Consider the following 24,819-nt stretch of genomic DNA (forward strand, 5'->3'; position numbering starts at 1 on the left):
GATCAAAAATAACAAGACAAGAACGCATTACACAATGCTCGCACTACGCGCTGAAAAGTAGCGAAAGACCAATAGTTTGCACGTCGCTTGCATACAAACCCGTGCTACAGATATAAAAATTGTACAATGATATATTGACAGAGTGCTTGACAAGGAAAGAAGAAATCAGAACATGGACAATTCAAGCTGCACATGCGCGTCGCTCGATATGACAAACTGCTGTAATGCATCACTTATCGAAGCATTTTGCGGGAGAACCATAGCATATGTCACGAGATAAGTGTTGCTGAAAATTGAAGGCTGATGGAATTATAAAGCACTTAAGAATGACTGCATGGTGGGTTTCTCGACAATGTGTGCACTGAGACGGTTCCATTCTCGAATAGTTCGAGGAAAAAATGAATTACTGAAGCAATCGGTTCTGCAGGCGAATTCTTTGACCTTTTTCGAGTGATTTGCTCGTGTGGAACGACGGGTCACCTGTTGAATGTACAATTCCTTATTGATACGCAAATTATCATGATATATTAAATACATATATTTCAACCTATCACGATGGCGTCTTAGTTGAAGTGTTTCTAAATTAGCTTTTTCTAGCAGCTGAGTCGGCGATGTGTGCCAGCTATATGAATTATAGACGAATCTTATTGATTTCCTTTGAACACTTTCGAGTTTACTTATATTTAATTCAGTAAATGGGTCCCATAAGACGGAAGCATATTCAAGAATCGGCCTAATAAATGTTTTATATGCCAGTAACTTTATTTCTTCCGTCGACTGACGTAGGGAACGTTTCAGATACCCAAGTTTCTGCATGGCCTTTTTTTGTATGTAGTTGATATGCGTGTTCCACCTGAGATCAGGCGTGATCATGACACCCAAGTATTTATAACTCTCTACTGAAGAAAGACTGCGGCCATTTATGGAATATTGGTAGTGTAGGGGAATCCGTTTTCTTGTTATTGTCATCGATACGGTTTTCTTGTCATTTACCTTCATTTGCCACTCAGAACACCAATGATCTATTTTAGATAGAGATGAATTTAGAAGAGCCTGGTCATTCGGATGCTGAATTACGTTATACAATATACAATCGTCAGCAAACAACTTAGTTTTCACTGGTATGTCTTGAGTAATATCATTAATAAAAATTAAAAAGAACAGTGGTCCCAGGATGGATCCCTGCGGTATGCCTGACAAAACTGGGGCCGGACTGGAACTAATGCTGTCGATGGAAACACTCTGCTGTCGCAATGAAAGATATGCTTCTATCCAGGATAATAATGTAGTGTTCTTGAATATTGCTTTCATTTTGATTAGCAGTTTAGGATGGGACACGCGATCAAAGGCTTTCTCGAAATCTAAGAATATAATGTCTACCTGGCTTTGCCTATCCAATGATGAAGCAAAATCATGAACGGTTTCGAGTAGTTGTGTTACCGTTGACAGGTTCTTACGAAAACCATGCTGTCTGGAATCGATCAGGTTGTTATTTTCAAGAAACTCCGATATATCTTTAAAAATGACATGTTCAAGTGTCTTCACACATGTGCATAAAATGGAGATCGGCCGGTATATCGCAATATGTGATGGATTTTGTGATTTAGGAACGGGGACAATTCTTCCATACTTCCAATCATGTGGAAGTTCCGCTCGCCGTAAGGATTCTTTAAATATTATGGTTAAATATTTCGAGCACCATTCGGCATACCTAATGAGGAAGGCATTGGGTATGCCGTCTATTCCAGGGGATTTTTTGCTGTCCACTTTCAAAAGAAGCGAAAGAACGCCTTCCTCAGTGATTGTTATGTCACCTATAGCGGGGCATTCGTGAGGTAGTGTAAAGTGTGGCTGATTGCCGTCATCTTTCGTGAACACTGAACAGAAGTAATCATTGAATGAACTCGCAATGGCAAATGGATCCGTAACAGGTCTACCATCAATACATAGATTCGATATTGTACTCTTTTTTTGTTTGAAATGACGCCAAAATTTTGCCGGGGACGAAAGAAGAAAGTTTTTCATAGTTACACTGTCATAATGTAACTTAGCATTTTTGATAGCGTGTTTTAACTGTCTGCGCATGTCGGAAAGTTTTTGCGCGGTATCTTCGGAGGGACTACGACGAAGTTTCTTTCGGATCTTTTTCGTCTTTCGTCCCAAGCGTACAATGTCTTTGGTCATCCATGGGTTTGAGCGTTGCACACACTTCACTCGGAAAGGTACGAAATCTTTTATGCACCTTAAAACAAGGTTTTTGAAGAAAAGCCACAAGTCATCAACGGAAATTTCCCCAGACTCAGAGTGGACAAGGAATTGTGAAAACGAGATGTCAAGCTGGTCCAATATACTCACATCATCAGAACGCGCAAAAATCGGTACCATAGATGCCTGTTTCTTGATTTTCTTTATACAATTGAAATCTACATTATAGGCTTACCATCTTATGATCGGATATACCGTCGAGAACATACGTTGTCGGGTTGCGATTAAGGATGCTATTGCTGACAAGAAAAAGATCTAAAATAGACATGGTTTCCCCTTGTATCCGAGTTGGCTCGGTAACTAGTTGTGTTAGGTCATGGAAAAGAATAATATCAACGAAAGGCTCGGCAGAGCTGCATAAGGGGTCTGGGAATTTACTGTTCCAGTTTATGGATGGTACGTTAAAATCACCACCTAGAATCAAATTCCAAGAATAACTTTTGCTAGCGCATAAAAACTCATTAAGTTTCTCGAAAAAGGAATTACCTGAGTTAGGCGGCCTGTAAAATCCTGCTACTACGAGACTAAGGTCATCGAGAAAGACCTTTAAGATTACGTTCTCGATACCAGGTACGCCAGGAAGCTTCTCCACGTGTAGCGTATCTTGGAAGATAATTGCGACACCACCGCCTCGGGAATCCCTATCCGTGCGGTGAATTTGATAGCCCGGTGGCGTTACCTCATCGTCGCTGATTTCACTGTGCAGCCAAGTCTCGGTTATTATTATTAGATGTGGCTTGTACGTCAGAATGATACTTTCTATTTCTTCGGACTTATTCATAATGCTACGAGCATTAAGGTTCAGGCAACAAAATGGTTGGTTATTGCCAGTTTCAGTTCATTGCTTCTTACTGACGTCAGGCTTTCTAACAGGAACCCTTTTATTTACTGTAGCATCCCATTCGAACAGTTCGTCATTAACTTTAATTTTGTCGTAGACCAACTGGGTTTTTCCGCCTGTTTTTCTTAATTCTGAGGTGCTCTGCCAGAGTTTTTGACGTTTCAGTCCGGTTGGGGCTGAGAAATCTTCCGAAATCGAGACCTCTTTCCCTTTCAACTTGCGACAATTCTTCAAAATGGCCATCTTTTCACGGTGGTCCGTCAGTTTTATTATCACGGGACGGCGTTTGTTGAGTTGCTTGCGGCCTATCCTGTGAATCCGTTCGACCGAAGAAACAGTCACGTTTAGGGTCTCGCTAAAAACGCCGTTAATCACTTTTTCAGTCAAATCATCTGTCGTTTCATCATCTTCCTCTTTTACACCGAACACAATAACGTTATTTTTCCTGGATCGGTCTTCTAGTTCTATCAGCTTACTTTCCATAGTTCGAATAGTCCCTTCTAGCCTAAGCACCTCAGTTTTAACTTCTGTGATAGCTAATGTGGCTGCCTCAACAATATTAAGCTTGGATTCAATTTCGTCGAGTCTGTTTTGGATGCTTTTTTGCCCTTTAAGTAACTCAGCGAGTTGTTGGTCTACCGTGGGACCAGGATTCGGTTCCACGTCCCCACTTATCAGTAGCGATAGTACATTTCGAACATTCAGACAAAGAATGCAAACACAGTGTGGGCACGTCAGCTGGAAAAAGCACGGGTTGTCCGATTTCACAGTACAAACTTCGTTACTAACCTGCATGAAGAACAGGAACGGATTTAGCCTCATGTTGACAGGAGGCCAGCCGACGTGCCCACTGAACTGTCGTGACCAAGGTGGGCTCTTTGTAGCTGCGGGTGACGTCGATAGTCCACGGCGCGATGACGCCCAGGTGTCGTCTTAGTGCTGCCAGTCATGTGCGTAATCTTGGGCAGGGGTGGTAGCGATGATAAACGGTTGTGCTCCATCTTGTAATGCGCCGACCGTCACTGTCCAGCCAAGAAGGAACTGCATGAAGAACAGGAACGGATTTAGCCTCATGTTGACAGGAGGCCAGCCGACGTGCCCACTGAACTGTCGTGACCAAGGTGGGCTCTTTATAGCTGCGGGTGACGTCGATAGTCCACGGCGCGATGACGCCCAGGTGTCGTTGTAGTGCTGCCAGTCATGTGCGTAATCTTGGGCAGGGGTGGTAGCGATGATAAACGGTTGTGCTCCATCTTGTAATGCGCCGACCGTCACTGTCCAGCCAAGAAGGAACTGCATGAAGAACAGGAACGGATTTAGCCTCATGTTGACAGGAGGCCAGCCGACGTGCCCATGTTGCTAACTTCCTAACTTCACTGAAGTTAGGAAGTTAGCAACATGAGAGTAAATGACATGTTCCATGATTTTGGAGCATACGCTGGTGAGTGAAATTTTATTTATTATTTATTTCAGAATACTGCCGGCTTCCATTTGGAAGCCCAGGCAGGAGTGGTACAACATCACGTGATTTCAAACTTTTTCCTCAAGGGGATAAAAAAAATAAAAAGAGTAAAAAAAATTGGGCGGTAGTTACCTGAGGAAGACCAATCACCTTTCTTGAAGACTGGAATTACCTTCCCTGTTTTCCAGTCTCTTGGAGCAATGCCTGTGTCAAGTGATTGCTGAAAGATGATACAGAGGATCGAACTAAAGACATACTTCGTATTTTTTAACACTTTGGCATTAATACCGTCAATCCCACTGGATGATGAGCACTTCGGACCATCTATTACCTTAACGATGCCTTCCGGCCTAAAATTAATACCTTCCATTGGCGTAAAATCGAAAAATGGTAAATCTGGTAGTTCATTGGCAGGTTCTTTTGTAAACATTCAACAAAATGCAAGGTTCAAGGCATCGGGAACATTTGAGTCAGAAATGGGTGAGCCAGAATTATCACATAGAGAAATAGAGCTATTAGTTTCGGGTTTTATCGTTTTCCAACAACGCTGCGGGTTAGAGTGCAACATGTTTGGGACGGTAGTAGAAAAGAAATTACGTTTTGTGTGTGCTTTTAATGAGTTATATTCTTTAGTAGCTTTGTTATATTTTTCCCAGGCAGAAGAAGAACCTGAGCATTTGGCTACACGAAATAATCGTTTTTTCTTATTATTTAAGTGTTTTAAAGTAGTGTTGAACGAGGGGGAACACGCTCTTTCATTTATTGTGATAGTTGGAATATATAGACCTATTAAATGCAGCATTTCTCTATTGAAACGTGCCCAGTTACTCTCGGTCAACCGCTGCTGATACGTAAGGGCAAATTGCTCATGAAAAATAGAAAGTTCACGATTAATGCTTGAATAATCAGCTTTATCATATAGTGTTAGTACTTTCTTTGATATCTTACTTTCGAGTATATTGCAAGGAAACGTGGCATGGATGACGGTGTGATCGCTAAGACCACTGATGTACGTAAGAGGAGGCATCTTATCTGGGTGTGACGCTAAGACGAGATCTAGCATATTTTATGAGTGTTGAGTTATTCGCATAGGTTTAACAAGCTGCGATAGACCGAACAGCAAGGAAATGTTTATAAATTCGCTAGCCATGTTTGTTTGTGTTAGACATGACGCAACGTTACTCCAGTCTATAGTTGGAAAGTTGAAGTCTCCGAGTAACAATATGGGGGTGTTAGGATAAGCCATTGTTAGTTCAAACAACGCATCATGAGAAAACGAAAGAAATGAGCTATTAGTGCTGGGTGGACGATAGCAACGGCCAATGAGCGTGCGCGGCGAAGTGCCGTGGCAGCATGTCCAAACCATTTCTAGAGCCCCGCAGGGGCGTCTGCGTCAGCAGGCGTTTGGTGTGTTGCGACACCACGTACCCGAGCACATGAGGGTTGGACCCTCCCGCGTGTAGCCGTGCGCGGCTTAGCCGTGTCTGGGGATAAGGGGATCCTGGGGGTTGAGCCGATGCTGGGTGTTTGGACCTTTAAGGCCCTCCGGCGGAGGCAACACACCTCTTTGGCCTCGGCTTCACATAGACGGCACCTCCAGAGTGACCCACCTGGGGGAAATTGGCAGTCGCCTTTTCCTGTCCTTCTCTCCATTCTTCGTCTTTCTCTCCCACTTTTCCATCTTTCCTGTCTTCTCTTCACTTCTTATTACTTCCGTATTTCCTGGCGGCAAGGGTTAACCTTGTGCATTATGCCCAACCTCGAGTATAGGTATTTGGTTATAGTGGGGATGTACCGCTGGCGTGCGCAGAACTGGATACTTCCCGTCCTGTGTCGTCCCCTGGTTGGGCTCCATGGTGGGTGGCGGCCATCCCTGCCGAACATTATTATTACTTATGGAATCAAATTTCCCTCAACTCCCTGATCGCTCCTTCAAGAGGGGGCGCACCGAAGATTCCTTCAACTTCTTCATGAGTCGCAAAGAAACATTCCCAAAATACCATGTCATTCACAGTCAACATGAAAGCAAGACAGTCCGAACAATATCTCCTTTTGTTGTGGCAAAATCATTGGCAAACTCCATTGGCCCAGGTTACAAAGTAACTAAAATGGGAAGCGGCGATCTTCTTGAACTTCGTGACAACACACAGTACAGTAAATTGTCAAAACTAATTGCTTTTGGGGACATTCCAGTTTCAGTAGGCCCACACAGATCTTTGAACACTGTTCGCGGTGTCGTCTCTGAAGATGACCTGCTCGATCTTAGTGAAAGTGAGCTACTTGAGGGATGGCAAGATCAAAATGTAGTAAAGGTCCAGAGACTAACGATTAGGCGGGACGGCAAGGAAATCCCCACAAAACACATAATCTTAACTTTTGGAACTAGCAACTTACCAGACTCAATAGAAACAGGATACTGCAAACTCCGTGTAAGGCCATACATTCCTAACCCACGCCGATGCTTCAAGTGTCAGCGGTTCGGGCACGGTTCACAAAGCTGCCGAGGGCGCACTACTTGTGCAAAATGTGCATCAAACGAGCACTCATCTGACACTTGCACTTCCACCACCCATTGTGCTAACTGTGACGGGGATCACCCAGCATACTCCCATTCTTGCCCATCCTGAAAAAAAGAAAAACAAATCATCGAAATCAAAATCAAACTGAACCTTTCCTTCCAAGAGGCGTGCAAGCGCTTCTCAATGAACCAATCTAGTCCGTCTTACACCGATGTGGCACGCCGGGGGGCAGCGCTACATCATTCGGCGGCCGCCCAAGTCACACGGAGTGTGACGGCGGTCACGCCACCAGCCCCCCCGGCCAGAACAGCCAGCGCTGTTCAGGCCCCTTCAAAGGAGGAACAACAGACCCTCGGGCCTGTTGAACCCAGGGCCACTGCTCGGGCAGATCGGCCCACCACTCCTGCGAACGTGCCCGCTCCGCGGGCACTATCCACCGCCTCAGACGGGGTGATCGACACAAGAAATACAACTCCGGCGTCTCAGATGCCCAAGCAACGGCGCGGCTCTCTCGAGCGCACCGGGAAGAAAGAAAAATTCCGTATCACGGGGCCTGAAAAGGCTTTGTGAGCTAATCTAATCTATATCTCTTAGACACACAGCACAAAACATATATAATATGGACACACAGATATTACAGTGGAATGTGAGGGGTTTACTCCACAACCTAGACGTCATTAAGGAACTTTTACATAAATACACCCCAAAGGTGCTGTGTGTCCAAAAAACACATCTTAAACCTTCGCAAACAAACTTCCTCCGACTGTATGCCATTTTCCAAAAAGACCGCAACGAGGCCCTGGCCTCGTCGGGCGGTGTGGCAGTAATAGTAGATAAGAGTGTTGCTTGCCGGCAGTTACAGCTTAAAACGCCCCTAGAGGCCGTTGCTGTCAGAGCAGTGCTTTTTAGTAAGCTACTGACAATTGCATCCTTATACATTCCTCCCAACTATCAGCTCTCCAAAACTGAATTTGAAAGCTTTATTGCGCAACTTCCGGAACCGTACATTGTCGTTGGAGACTTGAATGCCCACCATACCTTGTGGGGCGACTCTAGGTGTGATGTAGAGGGCGTCTGATTGAAAACTTCCTCTTCAGTACGGGTGCATGCTTGCTAAATAAGAAAGAGCCAACTTTTTACAGCGTTGCGCACAAGACATTTTCATCTATAGATTTATCCATTGTTTCAAGTACAGTCGTGCCGTGCTTGGAGTGGAACGTACATAAGGACCCATACGGGAGTGATAATTTCCCGATTGTTTTAAACTTAAGGAAACGGGACGAATGTTCTCCACATATACCCCAGTGGAAAGTTGACTCAGCGAACTGGCAGCGATACGGAGAGCTGACATATATGACCTCGGATGATATTCGTGCGCCTAGTATTGACGATGCAGTGTCATACCTAACCGCATTTATTTTCGACGTAGCGTCAATATGTATCCCGCAAACAAATGCATTGCCTAATAAACGACGTGTTCCCTGGTGGAATGATGAATGTAAGGAAGCACGAAAGAAACAGAATAAGGCTTGGAATCAGCTCCGTGACTCTCCGACTATTGAAAACCTTATCAGCTTTAAGAAAATAAAATCAGAAGGCAAAAGAACGCGCCGCCGTGCCAAAAGGGATAGCTGGCAAAAATATATTATACAGACGAAAGAAAAGCCTGGAACAGGGTAAACAAATTAAAAGGCCGCGAAACTCATCCTCTACCATTAGTAAACACACAAGCAGACACTCTTGAGGAACAAGCTGATTGTCTAGGAGCACATTTCGAGCACATTTCCAGCACATCTCATTATACAGATACATTCCTAAAATACCAGCGACTAGCAGAACAGCTGCATTTGAGTCGGAAAGGCACATCCACTGAAGCATACAATCGTCCATTTGGAATGGCAGAGTTCGAGGCCTCACTGAACTGTTGCAACAAATCTGCTCCAGGAGATGACAGAATATTGTATGAAATGATCAGACACTCACACCCTGAAACCCAAAATACACTATTGTAACTCTTCAATTCCATGTCTTCGATTCAGATGCCTTTGTCCACAAACAATTTTTTTCTATCAGTATTTTTAGATATGGAAAAGGCATACGACACAACCTGGCGCTATGGAATCCTCCGTGACCTGTCTGAAATGGGAGTTCGAGGCAACTTGCTGAACGTGATTCAGAGTTACCTCTCCAATTGCACGTTCCGTGTTAGAGTTGGTAACATTCTGTCTCGTCCATTTACGCAAGAGGCTGGTGTTCGACAAGGTGGTGTGCTAAGCTGCACTCTTTTTATAGCCGAAATGAATTCGATCCAGACTGCCATACCACATACTATGTTTTATTCGGTATATGTGGATGACATCCAGATAGGTTTCAAATCATGTAACCTAAGTATCTGCGAGCGGCAAGTACAGCTTTGCATAAATAAATTATGTATGTGGGCGGACAAAAACGGTTTCAAGCTAAACCCGCAAAAATGTATGTGCGTCCTATTTTCTAACAAGAGGGGCATAATGGCGGACCCCGCAATAGATCTAAATGGAGAACGGCTATCTGTGAGCCATGAGCACAAATTTCTAGGAATCCTTCTAGACAGTAAGCTGACTTTTGTACCACACTTGAAGTATCTGACGTCAAAGTGCCTCAAGTCTATGAACTTGCTGAAGCTCTTGTCACGTACATCTTGGGGAAGCGACAGGCGGTGCCTTTTAAAGCTCTACAAAAGTCTAGTATTAACACGCCTTGACTACGGAGCAATAGTCTATAATTTTGCCGGACCTAATGCTCTGAAAATGCTTGATCCTATTCACCACTTAGGTATCCGCCTTGCTACAGGCACCTTTAGGACTAGCCCTGTGCAAAGCTTCTACGTCGAATCAAACGAATGGTCATTGCACTACCAGAGGACATATTTAACTTTCTCCTACGCCCTTAAAGTTAGCTCAGATGTTAAACATCCTTGTCATTCCACTATATGCGACTTGTCCACTGCTAGGCTGTTTCGTAACCGCCCAGCCACTAGGCCTCCTCTGTCCCTCCGATTGGAAGCACTATCAGAAAAAACAGGGATCCCACTTTTACACAATGTCCTAATGGCTCCTACACGGCTTCCACCGCCTTGGGAGTGGCAGACTATCCAATGTGACATCTCTTTCTTAGAAATATCAAAACGAGCCCCGGAGGCACACATATATTCGCATTTTCTGGAACTCAAGGAAAAGTACTCTCGAAGTCTCCGGCTGGTGTTGCTTACGCAGCTCTGGGACCCTCACTTTCAACATCTGGACCACTAAACCCATACACCAGTATCTTTACAGCGGAAGCATACGCCATTCTTAAGGCTATTCAACACATACGGCTCAGAAATATCGCTAAGGCTATTGTCTTCATCATCATCATCATCAGCCTGGTTACGCCCACTGCAGGGCAAAGGCCTCTCCCATATTTCTCCAACAACCCCGGTCATGTACTAATTGTGGCCATGCCGTCCCTGCAAATTTCTTAATCTCATCCGCCCACCTAACTTTCTGCCGTCCCCTGCTACGCTTCCCTTCCCTTGGAATCCAGTCCGTAACCCTTAATGACCATCGGTTATCTTCCCTCCTCATTACATGTCCTGCCCACGCCCATTTCTTTTTCTTGATTTCAACTAAGATGTCATGAACTCGCGTTTGTTCCCTCACCCAATCTGCTCTTTTCTTATCCCTTAACGTTACACCTATCATTCTTCTTTCCATAGCTCGTTGCGTCGTCCTCAATTTGAGTAGAACCCTTTTCGTAAGCCTCCAGGTTTCTGCCCCGTAGGTGAGTACTGGTTCATTGATTGAACCAGTACATTGATTGACAGGTCACTGACTCATTAAGTGTAGTGAGAGCCCTAACTAGCTTACGAAAGCATAAGAACTCGGTTTTTAATGAGCTGTATAGCTTGTTATGCTCCGCATATATGTGCAACCAAGCGATTATACTATGCTGGGTACCTGGCCATAAAGGCATAAAAGGCAACGTAGCTGCTGACGAAAACGCTACATCAGTGAGTTTTAGCAACACAGATGGAAATATCCCCATTCCTGCCACAGACCTAAAGCCCTTTCTGCACCGTAAATTGAGGAATCACTGGCAAGAAGAGTGGAATACACAAACATTGAATAAGTTACACATTATAAAACCAAAATTGCGGAATTGGATAAGTGACAAAACAACATGGTACAAGGAAGTACTTCTTTGCCGATTAAGGATAGGCCACACATACGGCACCCACTCTCATCTATTGACTGGGGGCGATCCTCCAACTTGTGTTAAGTGTGGCAATAATCTCACTGTCCTCCATGCTCTCATTCAGTGCCCTGCAATAAAAACAGAGAGGAAAAAGTATTTCCCTGCTGCATATCGCGAGAATTTACCCCTTCACCCTGCATTTTTTCTTAGCGAAGAACCTCTTTTTAATCTGCAAACAGTCTTAGAGTTTTTAGCCGCAACGGACACCCTGAAAATCATCTGGCCAGGCAACTTTTAAGCACACGACTAACAGCCCTGCATTCAAGGGCTCTCTTTAAACTCTGGAGTCAGTGCTCTGGTATTATTGCGTCATCTTTTAACGAAAGCCCATTGCCATAGCCCACATCACATCCTAGTCACCGTCATTATTTTACCACCTATATATTCCACTCCACTTACAGCGTAAGTTTTTTAGGCCCTTTTACAGCCATATCACATCTATCATGATGAGTTCATTGTGCATGTCATCCACAATACATCGTCAACATTACCACATGTCATGGCGCTCTTTGGTCAAACCTGGCCCTTGCGCCATAAAACACCACACATCACCATCATCAAACCATTTCTAGAGGCATTCTTATATTTACAAAAGTGCACTTAAGTTGGCGATGAGTCGCAATAGCCACACTGCCCCCATGGATTCCATCGCACCTGTCTTTGTGAAAAATATGAAACTCTGGTAGATGAGGAAGAATTTTGCAATCAAGTATTGTGGAATTTAACCATGTTTCCGTTAGTACAACAATGTTACTGGAAGACGAGGAAATGAGGCTGCATAACGAATCCTGTTTGGGTATCAGGCTGCAGATGTTAATGTAGAGCAACAATAGATTGTGCTTAACACGCTGAGTCGGCCTCAGTGGCTTTTGCAATTGCTGCTAGGATTGACGTTCAACAACCGACTGTTTGGCGTGATCATAAACATAGGTTTTTCGGCCAGAGATAAGTTTGTCATAACGGAGCTTGAATGAAGATTGTTGCGCTTTTCCAAATTTGATTAGACGTCTTCTGGCCAGACGAGTTTCCGGGGAGAAGTCTTCGCTAATGCCATATTCGATGCCCTTCAGCTTACCGCTTGAGAAAAGGATTCCTTCTTTATCTTTAAAGTGGGCGAATTTTCCTATTATTGGCCTCTGTTTTCCCGCCTGAAAAGTTCCAAGTCTGTGGGCACGTTCTATATCACGACTTTGAATAGTTACGCCCAGGTTTTTGTGGCAGTGTTCAATTATCGATTCTTCAGAAACACGGCATGACTCATTTCGCGCATCGCTGAGCCTGTAAAAAACCAGGTTACATCTTCAGGATCTGTTTTCTATCTTATTAATACGGTCAGTTTGCACAGTTACCTGAGCAGCGCTGCTATTAGTGACGCTTTTTATGTTATTTACTTGGGACTTCATATTTGAAAGTGACAACTGGTCGGATTCAATCTTGGTCAACCGTGTGCCGAGTTTGCTGAACGTTTTCTCATGATCAGCAAGGGTTGACCTAATTGAATTTAGCTGCTCAAGCATGGCTGACTGCACGATTTGCAACGTCTTCAGAACATCAAGCATATCAGCAGGAAGTGCAGTTGGATCATTTCTAGGTCCAGGATTAGTCTCAATATCTCCTGCCAACAAAAGTAATTTCAGTAGCATGCGAGCACAGACAAATACTATACAAAGAGAGCGCCGTGGGCTTGGCAGCACGAGTAATCTTCGGTAACCAGTGCGTTTAGCGAAAAGGCAACAGCAATTTGTTACCTGCGTAGCGAAGAAGTGAAGTCGGTTAGGATGGCCCATCACTGACATGCCACCAAGCCCACTGAGCGTGGCGATGGCTTGTCAAGGCTTTATATCGGGAATCCGAGGGAAGATGGTGCCGTCAATCGAAGATAGTGTGCCAGGAAGCCAGGGCGTCAGCCGATGACACCACAGCGACAGAAGTGGTATAATCTGTGATGCGCACTCTGATGTTTTGTACAAAGCACGATGTTAGCTTCAGAATCCAGGCCAGCACCAACAACTGCGTAGCGAAGAAGTGAAGTCGGTTAGGATGGCCCATCACTGTCATGCCACCAAGCCTACGAAAGCCCATGAAACGCTGCAACATCCGCCATACAGCCCAGACCTGTCGCCTTGCGACTTCCACATTTTGGGGCACCTGAAGAAACAGCTCACGTGAACCAGATTCGTGTCGGACGATGACGTGAAATAGTCAGTTGCAGACTTTTTGAAGCAGCAACCCAAGGAATTCAATGAGATAGGAATCGCGCGACTCGTTAGACAAGGGGACAAATGTCTAAATGATCATAGAGACTACCTTTAAATAAGCTACCTGGTTTGTCACATATTCGCACTGGCTGACTTTCATTTGACTCATCCTCGTTTATTTTGCAGAACTCCTGCTTTTTATACGTGCTCTCTGTTGCGGCTATAATTTCGGTGCAATTACTCACAATACACAACCGGTGACAGCTGCTCCTGCGTAATACATTGGAACAAATGACAGCGTCATTGAGATTTTTCACTGGCCATTGCATATGTACAAGAATTTAAACAAGGTTCTTGAATGACAAAGTTTCATTACAATATTTGTCCTCAGCTTGTTAATTTCATGGCCTTTACATTTTTCATATCAGTGGCATGCACTGCCTTGCTGGTTTCGAACTGATATAGTTCTAAAGTTCGTGTGATATTTTATTTACCTATTAAATAGAGAAAAAAACATGGAAGCATTGATATCGGGTATTTTGGGCACAATTTGTGGCACATACAAGTATATTCTTTTATGAAAAAATACATATTTCACTTGTTTTGACAGTGCTTAGTGTTCAAGAATTCGTTTGCAGCATCTTTAGCAATGACAATGCAGTTATCATACATGTATTTGATCCCCAGACAGGAAGCTTTAGCTCACGCCCAACTCCGACGTGGCCTATGCAAGTACATTTAAAACGCAGAAACGCTTTTCTGTGATAACCGGGGATCACTTTTAATGAAGTGTGTTGCATTTGAGAGAGAAAGTTAAAGTCTAGTGTCTGTTGCAAGCGGAATTTCAATTTAGGTCCTGAACATTGTTTAAATATTTTGAAAAACTCGAAAGTTCAAAAAAAATATATAGAAGCACGACATTAACAAACTAATAGCTCTGCATCAAACACACATGTCGCTGTTCAGTAAACGGCATCTATTATAACAGTCAAAGCAGACAAATTTGGTGTGTCAATTCATATCTTACATGAATTGGTTACGCTGTGTACAAAGATTCTGCGGAAGCCGTATTTCCACAATGCTAAATTTCTTGAGATTCACGTGTAACCTAGAAATTTTGTCCACTGTAGATGTACTATTAGGTGCAATTCACAGAATTGTGATATCATTTTTTATTGCTGGGTTATAGTGTTAAACTTGATAGTTTAGATAATTTTAATGAAGAATTGACAACCTAAATGAAAAATTCGAAACCGACAGTCACTAGAATTTAAGTTTTTCTTTTAAATGCAACAAACCTCGTCAAATTTGGTGCATTGGTTGCCGAGAAAAACGAATTCTCCTTCTACATGTATTTAGATATGAGCACCCGAGCTAAAGCTTCCTCTTAAGGAGGACACCGAGCTGCAATGTGAGCCCCCCCTCTCGAACGAAATTTCTGGCTACGCCACTGATACCCTCGTACAACTGGAAGAAAAATGTTACTGTTGTACATAAATTTATTTCTGGCAAAATCATTCACTGCAGGCCGCTACCGCGATAGGAACATGATTTCTTTTTTTTTTGACAGCCGCTAGGGAGATCATCGAGGCATTCAAAATGATCAGAAACAATAACTGTGTAAGTTGCCCATCTGTGTTGCTGTCTGGAAAAGGTATAAAGGTATGCTGGAAAAGGTATGAAATTGCTGGAGAATTTCAAATAAACTTCCAGTTGGCAGTCAGCGCTTGTGTGTGGTACTTGTTTCGTGTCCTTGTTTTATTTGCACTGTTCAACCTCAGTTTTAAATCTAGCCTTCATCTAGATATCACTAATATTTCATACTTTTCAACTTAATTCATTCGCTTCTGCAGCCAACGCCGAGCCGGCCACACTAGAAGAGGCCAATGTGCAGGGGACTAGTGCTGCATCGGCCGCCTTTAAAGCGGATTTTTTGACGAATGTTTAATAGATGGCAGCACACTGCAGGCTGCACTTTCAGCAGGAGTTGTTAGTAAAGCAATGGAAAGCTTCTCGCTCGCTAGACCCTACTCTGTTGTTGCAGCCATTGCAACCAGAGCACCAGACTCATGAAAAATGTACTAGTAGAACCATTCAAGGCTAGGGTGGTTGCTTGGGCTAGTTGGTAATTCATGATCAAAAATAACGTACAGCGCAAAGGACAAGGACAGTATGTCGTCTGTGTATGTCGTCTATCACTGTCCTTGTCCTTTGCGCTGTACGTTATTTTTGATCATTCAAGGCTGTGCTTAGTTTTCAAGTCCAAAACCTTCTAGTCTGAGGGCAAAAAATAGCAAAGGTGTACTCTGCATTCCTGCACATTTTAAACTTTTCTATACTCACTTTCACCTTGTTTACTTAATCTTATGTAGAAGCCCCTTGTGAAAAAAATATGCCAGACGTATTGTAAATGTGAGATCTGTAGCACATTTTAGAATGATTTTCTTACAATGCAGAACACGCTGATTGAAGCAGCAAAATGTGCCGCGGAACACCAGGCGCTGCGGAGTGCCGCACGGGCAGAATTTAATGGGTTAACTCTGGCTACTGAATCAGTGATCAGTCTTGTCCCCTTGCAATTCAATCCATGTGGCAACACTGCCTGCTGTAACTCACTGCAGTAGTTTAGTGGCTGTGCTGCTGAGCTTGAGGTTTGATCCCAGCTGCGGTGGCTGAATTTCGGTGGCACAAAGTGCAAAAACACTTGTGTACACATTAGGTAAATGCTAAATTACTTTAATGTGCACATGTACATTTAGGTACACCCATAAAGAGCCCTAGGTGGTCGAAATTGTTCTGTAGCCCCCACTATTGTGTGCCTCATAATTACAGAGTGGTTGTAGCGCATAAAACCCTACAATTTAGTATTTAATTCATTTTTTTTCGCTCATTTTGTGCCTCTGCAGGTCATTCATCAACTCGGAAAGCGTGCCTACATTTTGCTTCATTCATTCATTGGTAAAACTCATCTGCTCTGCACCCTATACCAGCCTGGCAGTCACTGGCAACATTCCGACACCAGGACGGCGCAGCACTCCTGTCCTCGCTTCACCGTCACCATGGCAGCAGCACAGGATCTGAGTCGTGCCATCCGGCCCCCCGCAGGCGTGCGCGGCATGGTTGAACTGAAGCGGGCCGCATTTGACACAGTTGCATCTGTGCCAAGCTTTGAGATGGACATCAAAGACGTTGCAGCCATCATGACACACATGCGCAAATACCTGCTGAAGCTGCCAAACTTCAAGGCTGTGCAGGAGAGTGCCGATGGTACCAGAAAGAGATTTCACCTAGACCCAGCCAAGGTTTGTGCTGTTTCACTATTAGTGGTGCTGAGGCACGATGTTGCAGAACATCATCATCAGCCTGGTTACACCCACTGCAGGGCAAAGGCCTCTCCCATACTTCTCCAACAACCCCGGTCATGTACTAATTGTGGCCATGTCGTCCCTGCAAACTTCTTAATCTCATCATCTCACCGCCCACCTAACTTTCGGCTGCCCCCTGCTACGCTTCCCTTGCCTTGGAATCAAATCCGTAACCCTTAATGATCATCGGTTATCTTCCCTCCTCTGTACATGTCCGGCCCATGCCCATTTCTTTTTCTTGATTTCAACTAAGATGTCATTTACCCGCGTTTTTTGCCTTACCCAATCTGCTCTTTTCTTATCCCTTAACGTTACACCCATCATTCTTCTTTCCATAGCTCGTTGCGTCGTCCTCAATTTCAGCAGAACCCTTTTTGTAAGCCTCCAGGTTTCTGCCCCATATGTGAGTACTGGTAACACACAGCTGTTATACACTTTCCTTTTGGGGGATAATAGCAACCTGCTGTTCATGATCTGAGAATGCCTGCCAAACGCACCTCAGCCCATTCTTATTCTTCTGATTATTTCAGTCTCGCGATCCGGATCCGTGATCACTATCTGCCCTAAGTAGATGTATTCCCTTACCACTTCCAGTGCCTCGCTACCTATCGTAAACTGCTGTTCTCTTCCGAGACTCTTAAGCATTACTTTAGTTTTCTGCAGATTAATTTTCAGACCCACACTTCTGCTTTGCCTCTCCAGGTCAGTGAGCATGCATTGCAATTGGTGTCCTGAGTTACTAAGCAAGGCAATATCATCAGCGAATCGCAAGTTGCTAAGGTATTCTCCATCAACTTTTATCCCCAATTCTTCCCATTCCAGGTCTCTGAATACCTCCTGTAAACATGCTGTGAATAGCATTGGAGAGATCATATCTCCCTGTCTGACGCCTTTCTTTATTGGGATTTTGTTGCTTTCTTTGTGGAAGACTACGGTGGCTGTGGAGCCGCAATAGATATCTTCCAGTATTTTTACATAAGGCTCATCTACACCCTGATTCCGTAGTGCCTCCATGACTGCTGAGGTTTCAATTGAATCTAACGCTTTCTCGTAATCACTGAAAGCTATATATAAGGGTTGGTTATATTCTGCACATTTCTCTATCACTTGATTGATAGTGTGAATATGGTCTATTGTTGAGTAGCCTTTATGGTATCCTGCCTAGTCCTTTGGTTGACAGAAGTCTAAGGTGTTCCTGATTCTATTTGCGATTACCTTAGTAAATAGTTTGTAGGCAACGGACAGTAAGCTGATCGGTCTATAATTTTTCAAGTCTTTGGCATCCCCTTTCTTATGGATTAGGACTATGTTAGCGTTTTTCCAAGATTGAGCTATGCTCGAAGCCATGAGGCATTGCGTATACAGGGTGGCCAGTTTCTCTAGAACAATCTGCCCACCATCCTTCAACAAATCTGTTGTTACTTGATCCTCCCCAGCTGCCTTCCCCCTTTGCATAGCTCCAAGGCTTTCTTTACTTCTTCCGGCGTTACTTGTGGGATTTCGAATTCCTCTAGACTATTCTCTCTTCCATTATCGTCTTGGGTGCCACTGGTACTGTATAAATATTGTCACGGGGTAGTGACGGTGAAGAAAGCAAGAATACAGTGGAATACAAAACTAGCTTTTATTGGGCGAACCTGTGCCCACAAAAACAGGCTACACTTATAGCACAACGATAGCGGCGAGCACGGTCGGCGATCGTCGGAAATCTGATCAGCGGGTCAAGTGCGTCGGCTTTTATAGAGCAGTCGTCGAATGTTCCAGACTAATCGTTCGGACCCGTGTGCCTTCCACAAAGTTCTACACCATTCGCGTTACGCGATGAAATCAGATAACACAAGGTTCGGCGACAACAGACAGCCAGGTAGAAGCATCGATAACTTTCCAGAAACATCGGATACATTCAGGCGCGTCCCTCGCTGTGCGATTACAGTTGTTAAGCGGCGAAACGTGGTCGCCCGATAAAGATAAGTACACGTGTCAATACCCCCCTCTTAAAAAGCATCGACCCGATGCTACATACAAGCGAAATAAAAACACCCGTAGCAAAGAAAACAACAACAAAAAATAAGGAATTTCGTCAGCGTCCGTAAAAGGGTTTAAGGCGCACCACGTGGACCACTTCAGATCGTGCGCGGCGCCGCTGTGAATGCGAAATGCCGTCTGGCACGACCTCGTAGTCCAGAGCGCCAATACGTCGGATGACCTTGTAGGGTCCGAAATAGCGTCGGAGTAGTTTCTCACTGAGTCCTCGTCGGCGTATCGGTGTCCAAACCCAAACACGGTCGCCGGGCTGGTACTCAACAAAGCGTCGTCGGAGGTTGTAGTGTCGGCTGTCGGTCCTCTGTTGGTTCTTGATCCGTAGGCGGGCGAGCTGTCGGGCTTCTTCGGCGCGCTGGAGATAGCTAGCGACGTCAACATTCTCTTCGTCAGTGACGTGGGGCAGCATGGCGTCGAGCGTCGTCGTCGGGTTCCTGCCGTAAACCAGCTTAAACGGCGTGATCTGTGTTGTTTCTTGCACCGCCGTGTTGTAAGCAAATGTTACGTACGGCAGGGCGGCATCCCAGGTCTTGTGTTCGACGTCGACGTACATCGCTAGCATGTCGGCGAGGGTCTTATTCAGCCGCTCCGTAAGGCCATTCGTCTGCGGGTGGTAGGCCATGGTCCTCCTGTGCCTTGTCTGACTGTATTTCAGAATGGCTTGGGTGAGCTCCGCTGTAAAGGCCGTTCCTCTGTCGGTGATGAGGACTTCTGGGGCGCCATGTCGAAGCAGGATGTTTTCGACAAAAAATTTCGCCACTTCGGCTGCGCTACCTTTCGGCAGTGCTTTAGTTTCATCGAAGCGGGTGAGGTAGTCTGTCGCCACGACGATCCACTTATTTCCGGTTGTTGACGTCGGAAAGGGTCCCAGCAAGTCCATCCCGATCTGCTGGAATGGTCGGCAAGGAGGCTCGATTGGCTGTAGTAATCCGGCTGGCCTTGTCGGCGGTGTCTTACGTCGCTGACAGTCTCGGCATGTTCTGACATAATGGGCGACGTCGGCGGTCAGGCGCGGCCAATAATACTTTTGTTGTATCCTCGAGAGTGTCCGGGAAAAACCGAGGTGTCCAGCGGTCGGATCGTCATGTAGGGCATGCAATACTTCTGGACGAAGTCCTGACGGGACAACAAGAAGGTAGTTGGCGCGGACTGGCGAGAAGTTCTTCTTCACGAGGAGATTGTTTTGAAGCGTGAAGGAAGACAGTCCGCGCTTAAATGCCCTGGGGACAACGTCGGTGTGCCCTTCCAAATATTCCACCAGGCCTTTTAACTCCGGGTCTGCCCGTTGCTGGTCAGCGAAGTCTTCCGCGCTTATCATGCCAAGGAAGGCGTCGTCATCTTCGTCATCTTGCGGCGGCGGGTCAATGGGGGCGCGGGATAGGCAATCGGCGTCTGAGTGTTTTCGTCCGGACTTGTATGTTACGGTGATGTCGTATTCTTGTAGTCTGAGGCTCCACCGTGCCAGCCGTCCTGAGGGATCCTTTAAATTCGCTAGCCAACACAAGGCGTGATGGTCGCTGACGACTTTGAATGGCCTGCCATATAGGTAAGGGCGAAATTTCGCTGTAGCCCAAATGATGGCGAGGCATTCCTTTTCGGTTGTAGAATAATTGCCTTCCGCTTTTGACAACGACCGGCTAGCGTAAGCTATCACGTGTTCATGTCCATCTTTTCTCTGGACCAGGACGGCGCCGAGGCCTAGGCTACTGGCGTCAGTATGGATTTCTGTATCGGCGTACTCGTCGAAGTGCGCAAGTACCGGCGGTGACTGCATGCGTCGTTTGAGTTCTTCAAATGCGTCGGCCTGCGGCGTTTCCCACTTGAACTCAACATCACATTTAGTTAGACGTGTCAACGGCTCGGCGATGCGTGAAAAGTCCTTGACAATGCGCCTGTAGTATGCACACATGCCAAGGAATCTACGCACTGCCTTCTTGTCGGTGGGCTGCGGGAACTTTGCGATGGCAGCTGTTTTCTGCGGGTCGGGGCGTACTTCGGATTTACTGATGACGTGGCCTAGGAACAGAAGCTCATCGTAAGCGAAGCGGCACTTTTCCGCCTTCAGAGTGAGTCCTGATGACTTGATGGCTCCTAACACTGTCGCAAGCCGCCTAAGGTGATCGTCGAAATTTCCGGCGAAGACAACGACGTCATCCAGGTAAACAAGGCACGTCTGCCACTTCAGTCCGGCTAACACTGTGTCCATGACGCGCTGAAACGTTGCAGGCGCCGAGCACAGTCCGAATGGCATGACCTTGAACTCGTAGAGGCCGTCTGGCGTGATGAAGGCAGTCTTTTCGCTATCTCTCTCGTCGACTTCTATTTGCCAGTAGCCAGACTTGAGGTCCATCGATGAGAAGTATTTAGCGTTGCAGAGCCGATCCAATGCGTCGTCTATCCGTGGAATGGGGTACACATCCTTCGTGATCTTGTTCAGTCGACGATAGTCGACGCAGAAGCGTAGGGTTCCGTCCTTTTTCTTTACCAGGACTACAGGAGAGGCCCACGGGCTTTTCGATGGCTGGATGATGTCGTCGCGCAGCATTTCGTCGACTTGTTGCCTAATAGCTTCACGTTCTCGCGTCGAAACTCGGTAAGGGCTCTGGCGGAGTGGTCGAGCGCTCTCTTCGGTTATTATGCGATGCTTTGCAACTGGTGTTTGTCGAATCCTCGATGACGTCGAAAAGCAGTCTTTGTATCGTCGGAGAAGACTTCTGATCTGTTGCTGCTTACTCATAGGAGGACTTGGATTCACGTCGAAGTCTGGTTCGGGGACAATGCTCATCGGGGTAGATGCGGCTGAATCCGAGAGGACAAAGGCATTGCTGGTTTCCACAATTTCCTCGATGTATGCGATTGTCGTGACCTCGTTGATGTGCTTGAACTCTTGCCTGAAGTTGCTGAGCATAACTTCCACCTGCCCTCCGTGGAGTCGAGCGATCCCTCTTGCGACGCAAATTTCACGGTCGAGCAGTAGAGGTCGGTCGCCCTCGATGACGCCTTCTATGTCAGCGGGTGTTTCAGTGCCGACGGAAATAATATTGCTGGCGCGCGGCGGGATGCTCACTTGATCTTCGAGCACACTCAAGGCGTGGTGACTACGACAGCTCTCCGGCGGTATCGCTTGATCTTGTGACAGCGTTATCGACTTCGACTTCAGGTCGATGACTGCGTCATGTTGACTCAGGAAGTCCATGCCGAGAATGACGTCTCGTGAACACTGTTGGAGGACAACGAAGGTGGCAGGGTAAGTCCGGTCATGAACGATAATTCTTGCCGTGCAGATCCCAGTCGGCGTAATCAGGTATCCTCCAGCGGTGCGTATTTGAGGGCCTTCCCATGCAGTCTTAACTTTCCTCAACTGGGCGGCGATGGATCCACTCATGACGGAGTAATCGGCTCCTGTGTCTACTAAGGCGGTGACTGCGTGGCCGTCGAGAAGCACGTCGAGGTCGGTGGTTCTTTGTCTGGCGTTACAGTTAGGTCTCGGCGTCGGATCACGGCTGCGTCGTGTTGAACTGAAGCTGGAACGTCGCGTCGTCAAGCTGTCTTTCGTCGGTGTAGTCTTGGCTTCCTGACTTCGTCGGAACGGCGGCGTGTCGTCATTATGTCGTCGAGATGGTTTCTTCGTCGTCTTCGTCGGCGGCGGAGGATCTTCGTCAGTTCGACGAACAGCAACCGCACCTCCATCGGTTGCTGCTTTTAGTTTTCCGGATATGGGCTCGCAGAGCGGCCCCGGGCTGGGCCGGTGTATGGTCGGCGCTGCGGCGACAGGTAGCGGCCTCGTGACGGCGAACGGGACGGCCGTCGAGGGCTCCACTGAGTAGCGGCGAGGTAATCGGTGATGTCACATGGGCGCTCGCAAAGCTGTGGACGCGGCGCATTCACGGCTAACCCTCGCAGTCCCATCTCCTGGTAGGGACATCGTCGGTAGACATGACCCGCTTCTCCGCAGTGGTAGTGGAGCGGGCGGTGGTCAGGAGCGCGCCAAATGTCCGTCTTCCTCGCGTAGGTGCGCTGGGCGGCGGGTGGTCGTGCTGGCGGTGGCGGCGGCGGACGACGGAACTGCGGCGTGACAGGGCCCTGGCGCGGTCGCGGAGGGGGTCCTTGACAGCGTGCGACGGCGGCGTAGGTCATCGCTTCTGGCTGGGGTTGCGGTAATTGAGGTTGCACCTCCGGAACTCCAAGCGACCGCTGAACCTCATCTTTGACGATGTCAGAGATTGAGGTCACTTGAGGCTGCGACGACGGAGGGACCTTGCGCAGTTCTTCGCGCACAATGGCCCTGATGGTCTCTTGAAGGTCGTCCGAACCTAGTCCTTGGATGGCATACTGCGGCGTGTGCCCCTGGCGGTTATATTGCCGGGTGCGCATCTCCAGAGTTTTCTCGATCGTCGATGCCTCTGCAGAAAACTCAGCCACAGTCTTCGGTGGGTTATGAATAAGTCCCGCGAAAAGGTCTTGCTTGACGCCGCGCATCAGGAAGCGAACTTTTTTCTCCTCCGACATTTCCGGGTCGGCGTGCCGGAAAAGACGGGCCATCTCCTCCGTGAAGATTGCGATCGTCTCGTTTGGCAGCTGCATTCTGGTTTCTAGTAGAGCTTGGGCTCGCTCTTTTCGCACGACGCTTGTAAACGTGTGCAAGAAGCCGCTTCGGAAAAGGTCCCACGTCGTTAAGGTGGCTTCCCGATTCTCGAACCACGTCCTGGCGGCGTCTTCCAATGCGAAATAGACATGCCGCAGCTTGTCGTCGCTGTCCCAACTGTTGAACTTAGCGACCCTCTCATACGTTTCGAGCCAGGTTTCCGGATCCTCGAATGTTGATCCGCGGAACGTCGGAGGTTCCCTGGGCTGCTGCAGCACGATGGGGGACGCTGGGGCTGCCATTGGGGTTGCCTTGTCCACGATCTTCTTGGTCTTCTGAGGTAGAAGTCCGTGCTCCGGGGGCAGCTGTTGAAGACGGCTGCTTGCTCGATGCTCCGGGACTACGTTGGTGTTCTCTTTGTGCTCCGAGCTTGGATCACGGCTTTTCGGGGGCGTCTGGTACATGAACGAAGAGCCTCTCCACCAGATGTCACGGGGTAGTGACGGTGAAGAAAGCAAGAATACAGTGGAATACAAAACTAGCTTTTATTGGGCGAACCTGTGCCCACAAAAACAGGCTACACTTATAGCACAACGATAGCGGCGAGCACGGTCGGCGATCGTCGGAAATCTGATCAGCGGGTCAAGTGCGTCGGCTTTTATAGAGCAGTCGTCGAATGTTCCAGACTAATCGTTCGGACCCGTGTGCCTTCCACAAAGTTCTACACCATTCGCGTTACGCGATGAAATCAGATAACACAAGGTTCGGCGACAACAGACAGCCAGGTAGAAGCATCGATAACTTTCCAGAAACATCGGATACATTCAGACGCGTCCCTCGCTGTGCGATTACAGTTGTTAAGCGGCGAAACGTGGTCGCCCGATAAAGATAAGTACACGTGTCAATATCTACAGAACTCCTCAACCACTTGAACTATCTCATCCATATTAGTAATGATATTGCCGGCTTTGTCTCTTAACGCATACATCTGATTCTTGCCAATTCCTAGTTTCTTCTTCACTGCATTTAGGCTTCCTCCGTTCCTGAGAGCATGTTCAATTCTATCCATATTATACTTCCTTATGTCAGCAGTCTTGCGCTTGTTAACTTCGAAAGTTCTGCCAGTTCTGTTCTAGCTGTAAGGTTAGAGGCTTTAATACATTGGCTTTTCTTGATCAGATCTTTTGTCTCCGGTGATAGCTTGCTGGTATCCTGTCTAATGGAGTTCGACTTCTATTCCACACTCCTTAATGATGCCCACAAGATTGT

General features: G+C 46.6%; 2 protein-coding genes across 2 annotated transcripts in view; both read left to right on the top strand.

The window, feature by feature from the left end:
- Positions 1–16,607, top strand: part of LOC139053053 (coiled-coil domain-containing protein 12) — a 60,946-nt gene extending 44,339 nt beyond the window's left edge. Inside the window, exon 2 of the mRNA XM_070530187.1 lies at positions 16,467–16,607. The gene's annotated coding sequence lies outside the window, so the exon portion shown is untranslated. The remainder of the gene's footprint in view (positions 1–16,466) is intronic.
- Positions 16,608–16,619: 12 nt separating this feature from the next.
- Positions 16,620–24,819, top strand: part of LOC139053052 (tRNA (guanine(37)-N(1))-methyltransferase) — a 92,139-nt gene continuing 83,939 nt past the window's right edge. The window contains exon 1 of the mRNA XM_070530186.1: positions 16,620–16,862. Within this exon, the coding sequence (XP_070386287.1) occupies positions 16,620–16,862 (243 nt within the window). The remainder of the gene's footprint in view (positions 16,863–24,819) is intronic.

Source organism: Dermacentor albipictus, unplaced genomic scaffold, assembly GCF_038994185.2.
Source record: "Dermacentor albipictus isolate Rhodes 1998 colony unplaced genomic scaffold, USDA_Dalb.pri_finalv2 scaffold_61, whole genome shotgun sequence".
NCBI lineage: Eukaryota > Metazoa > Arthropoda > Arachnida > Ixodida > Ixodidae > Dermacentor > Dermacentor albipictus.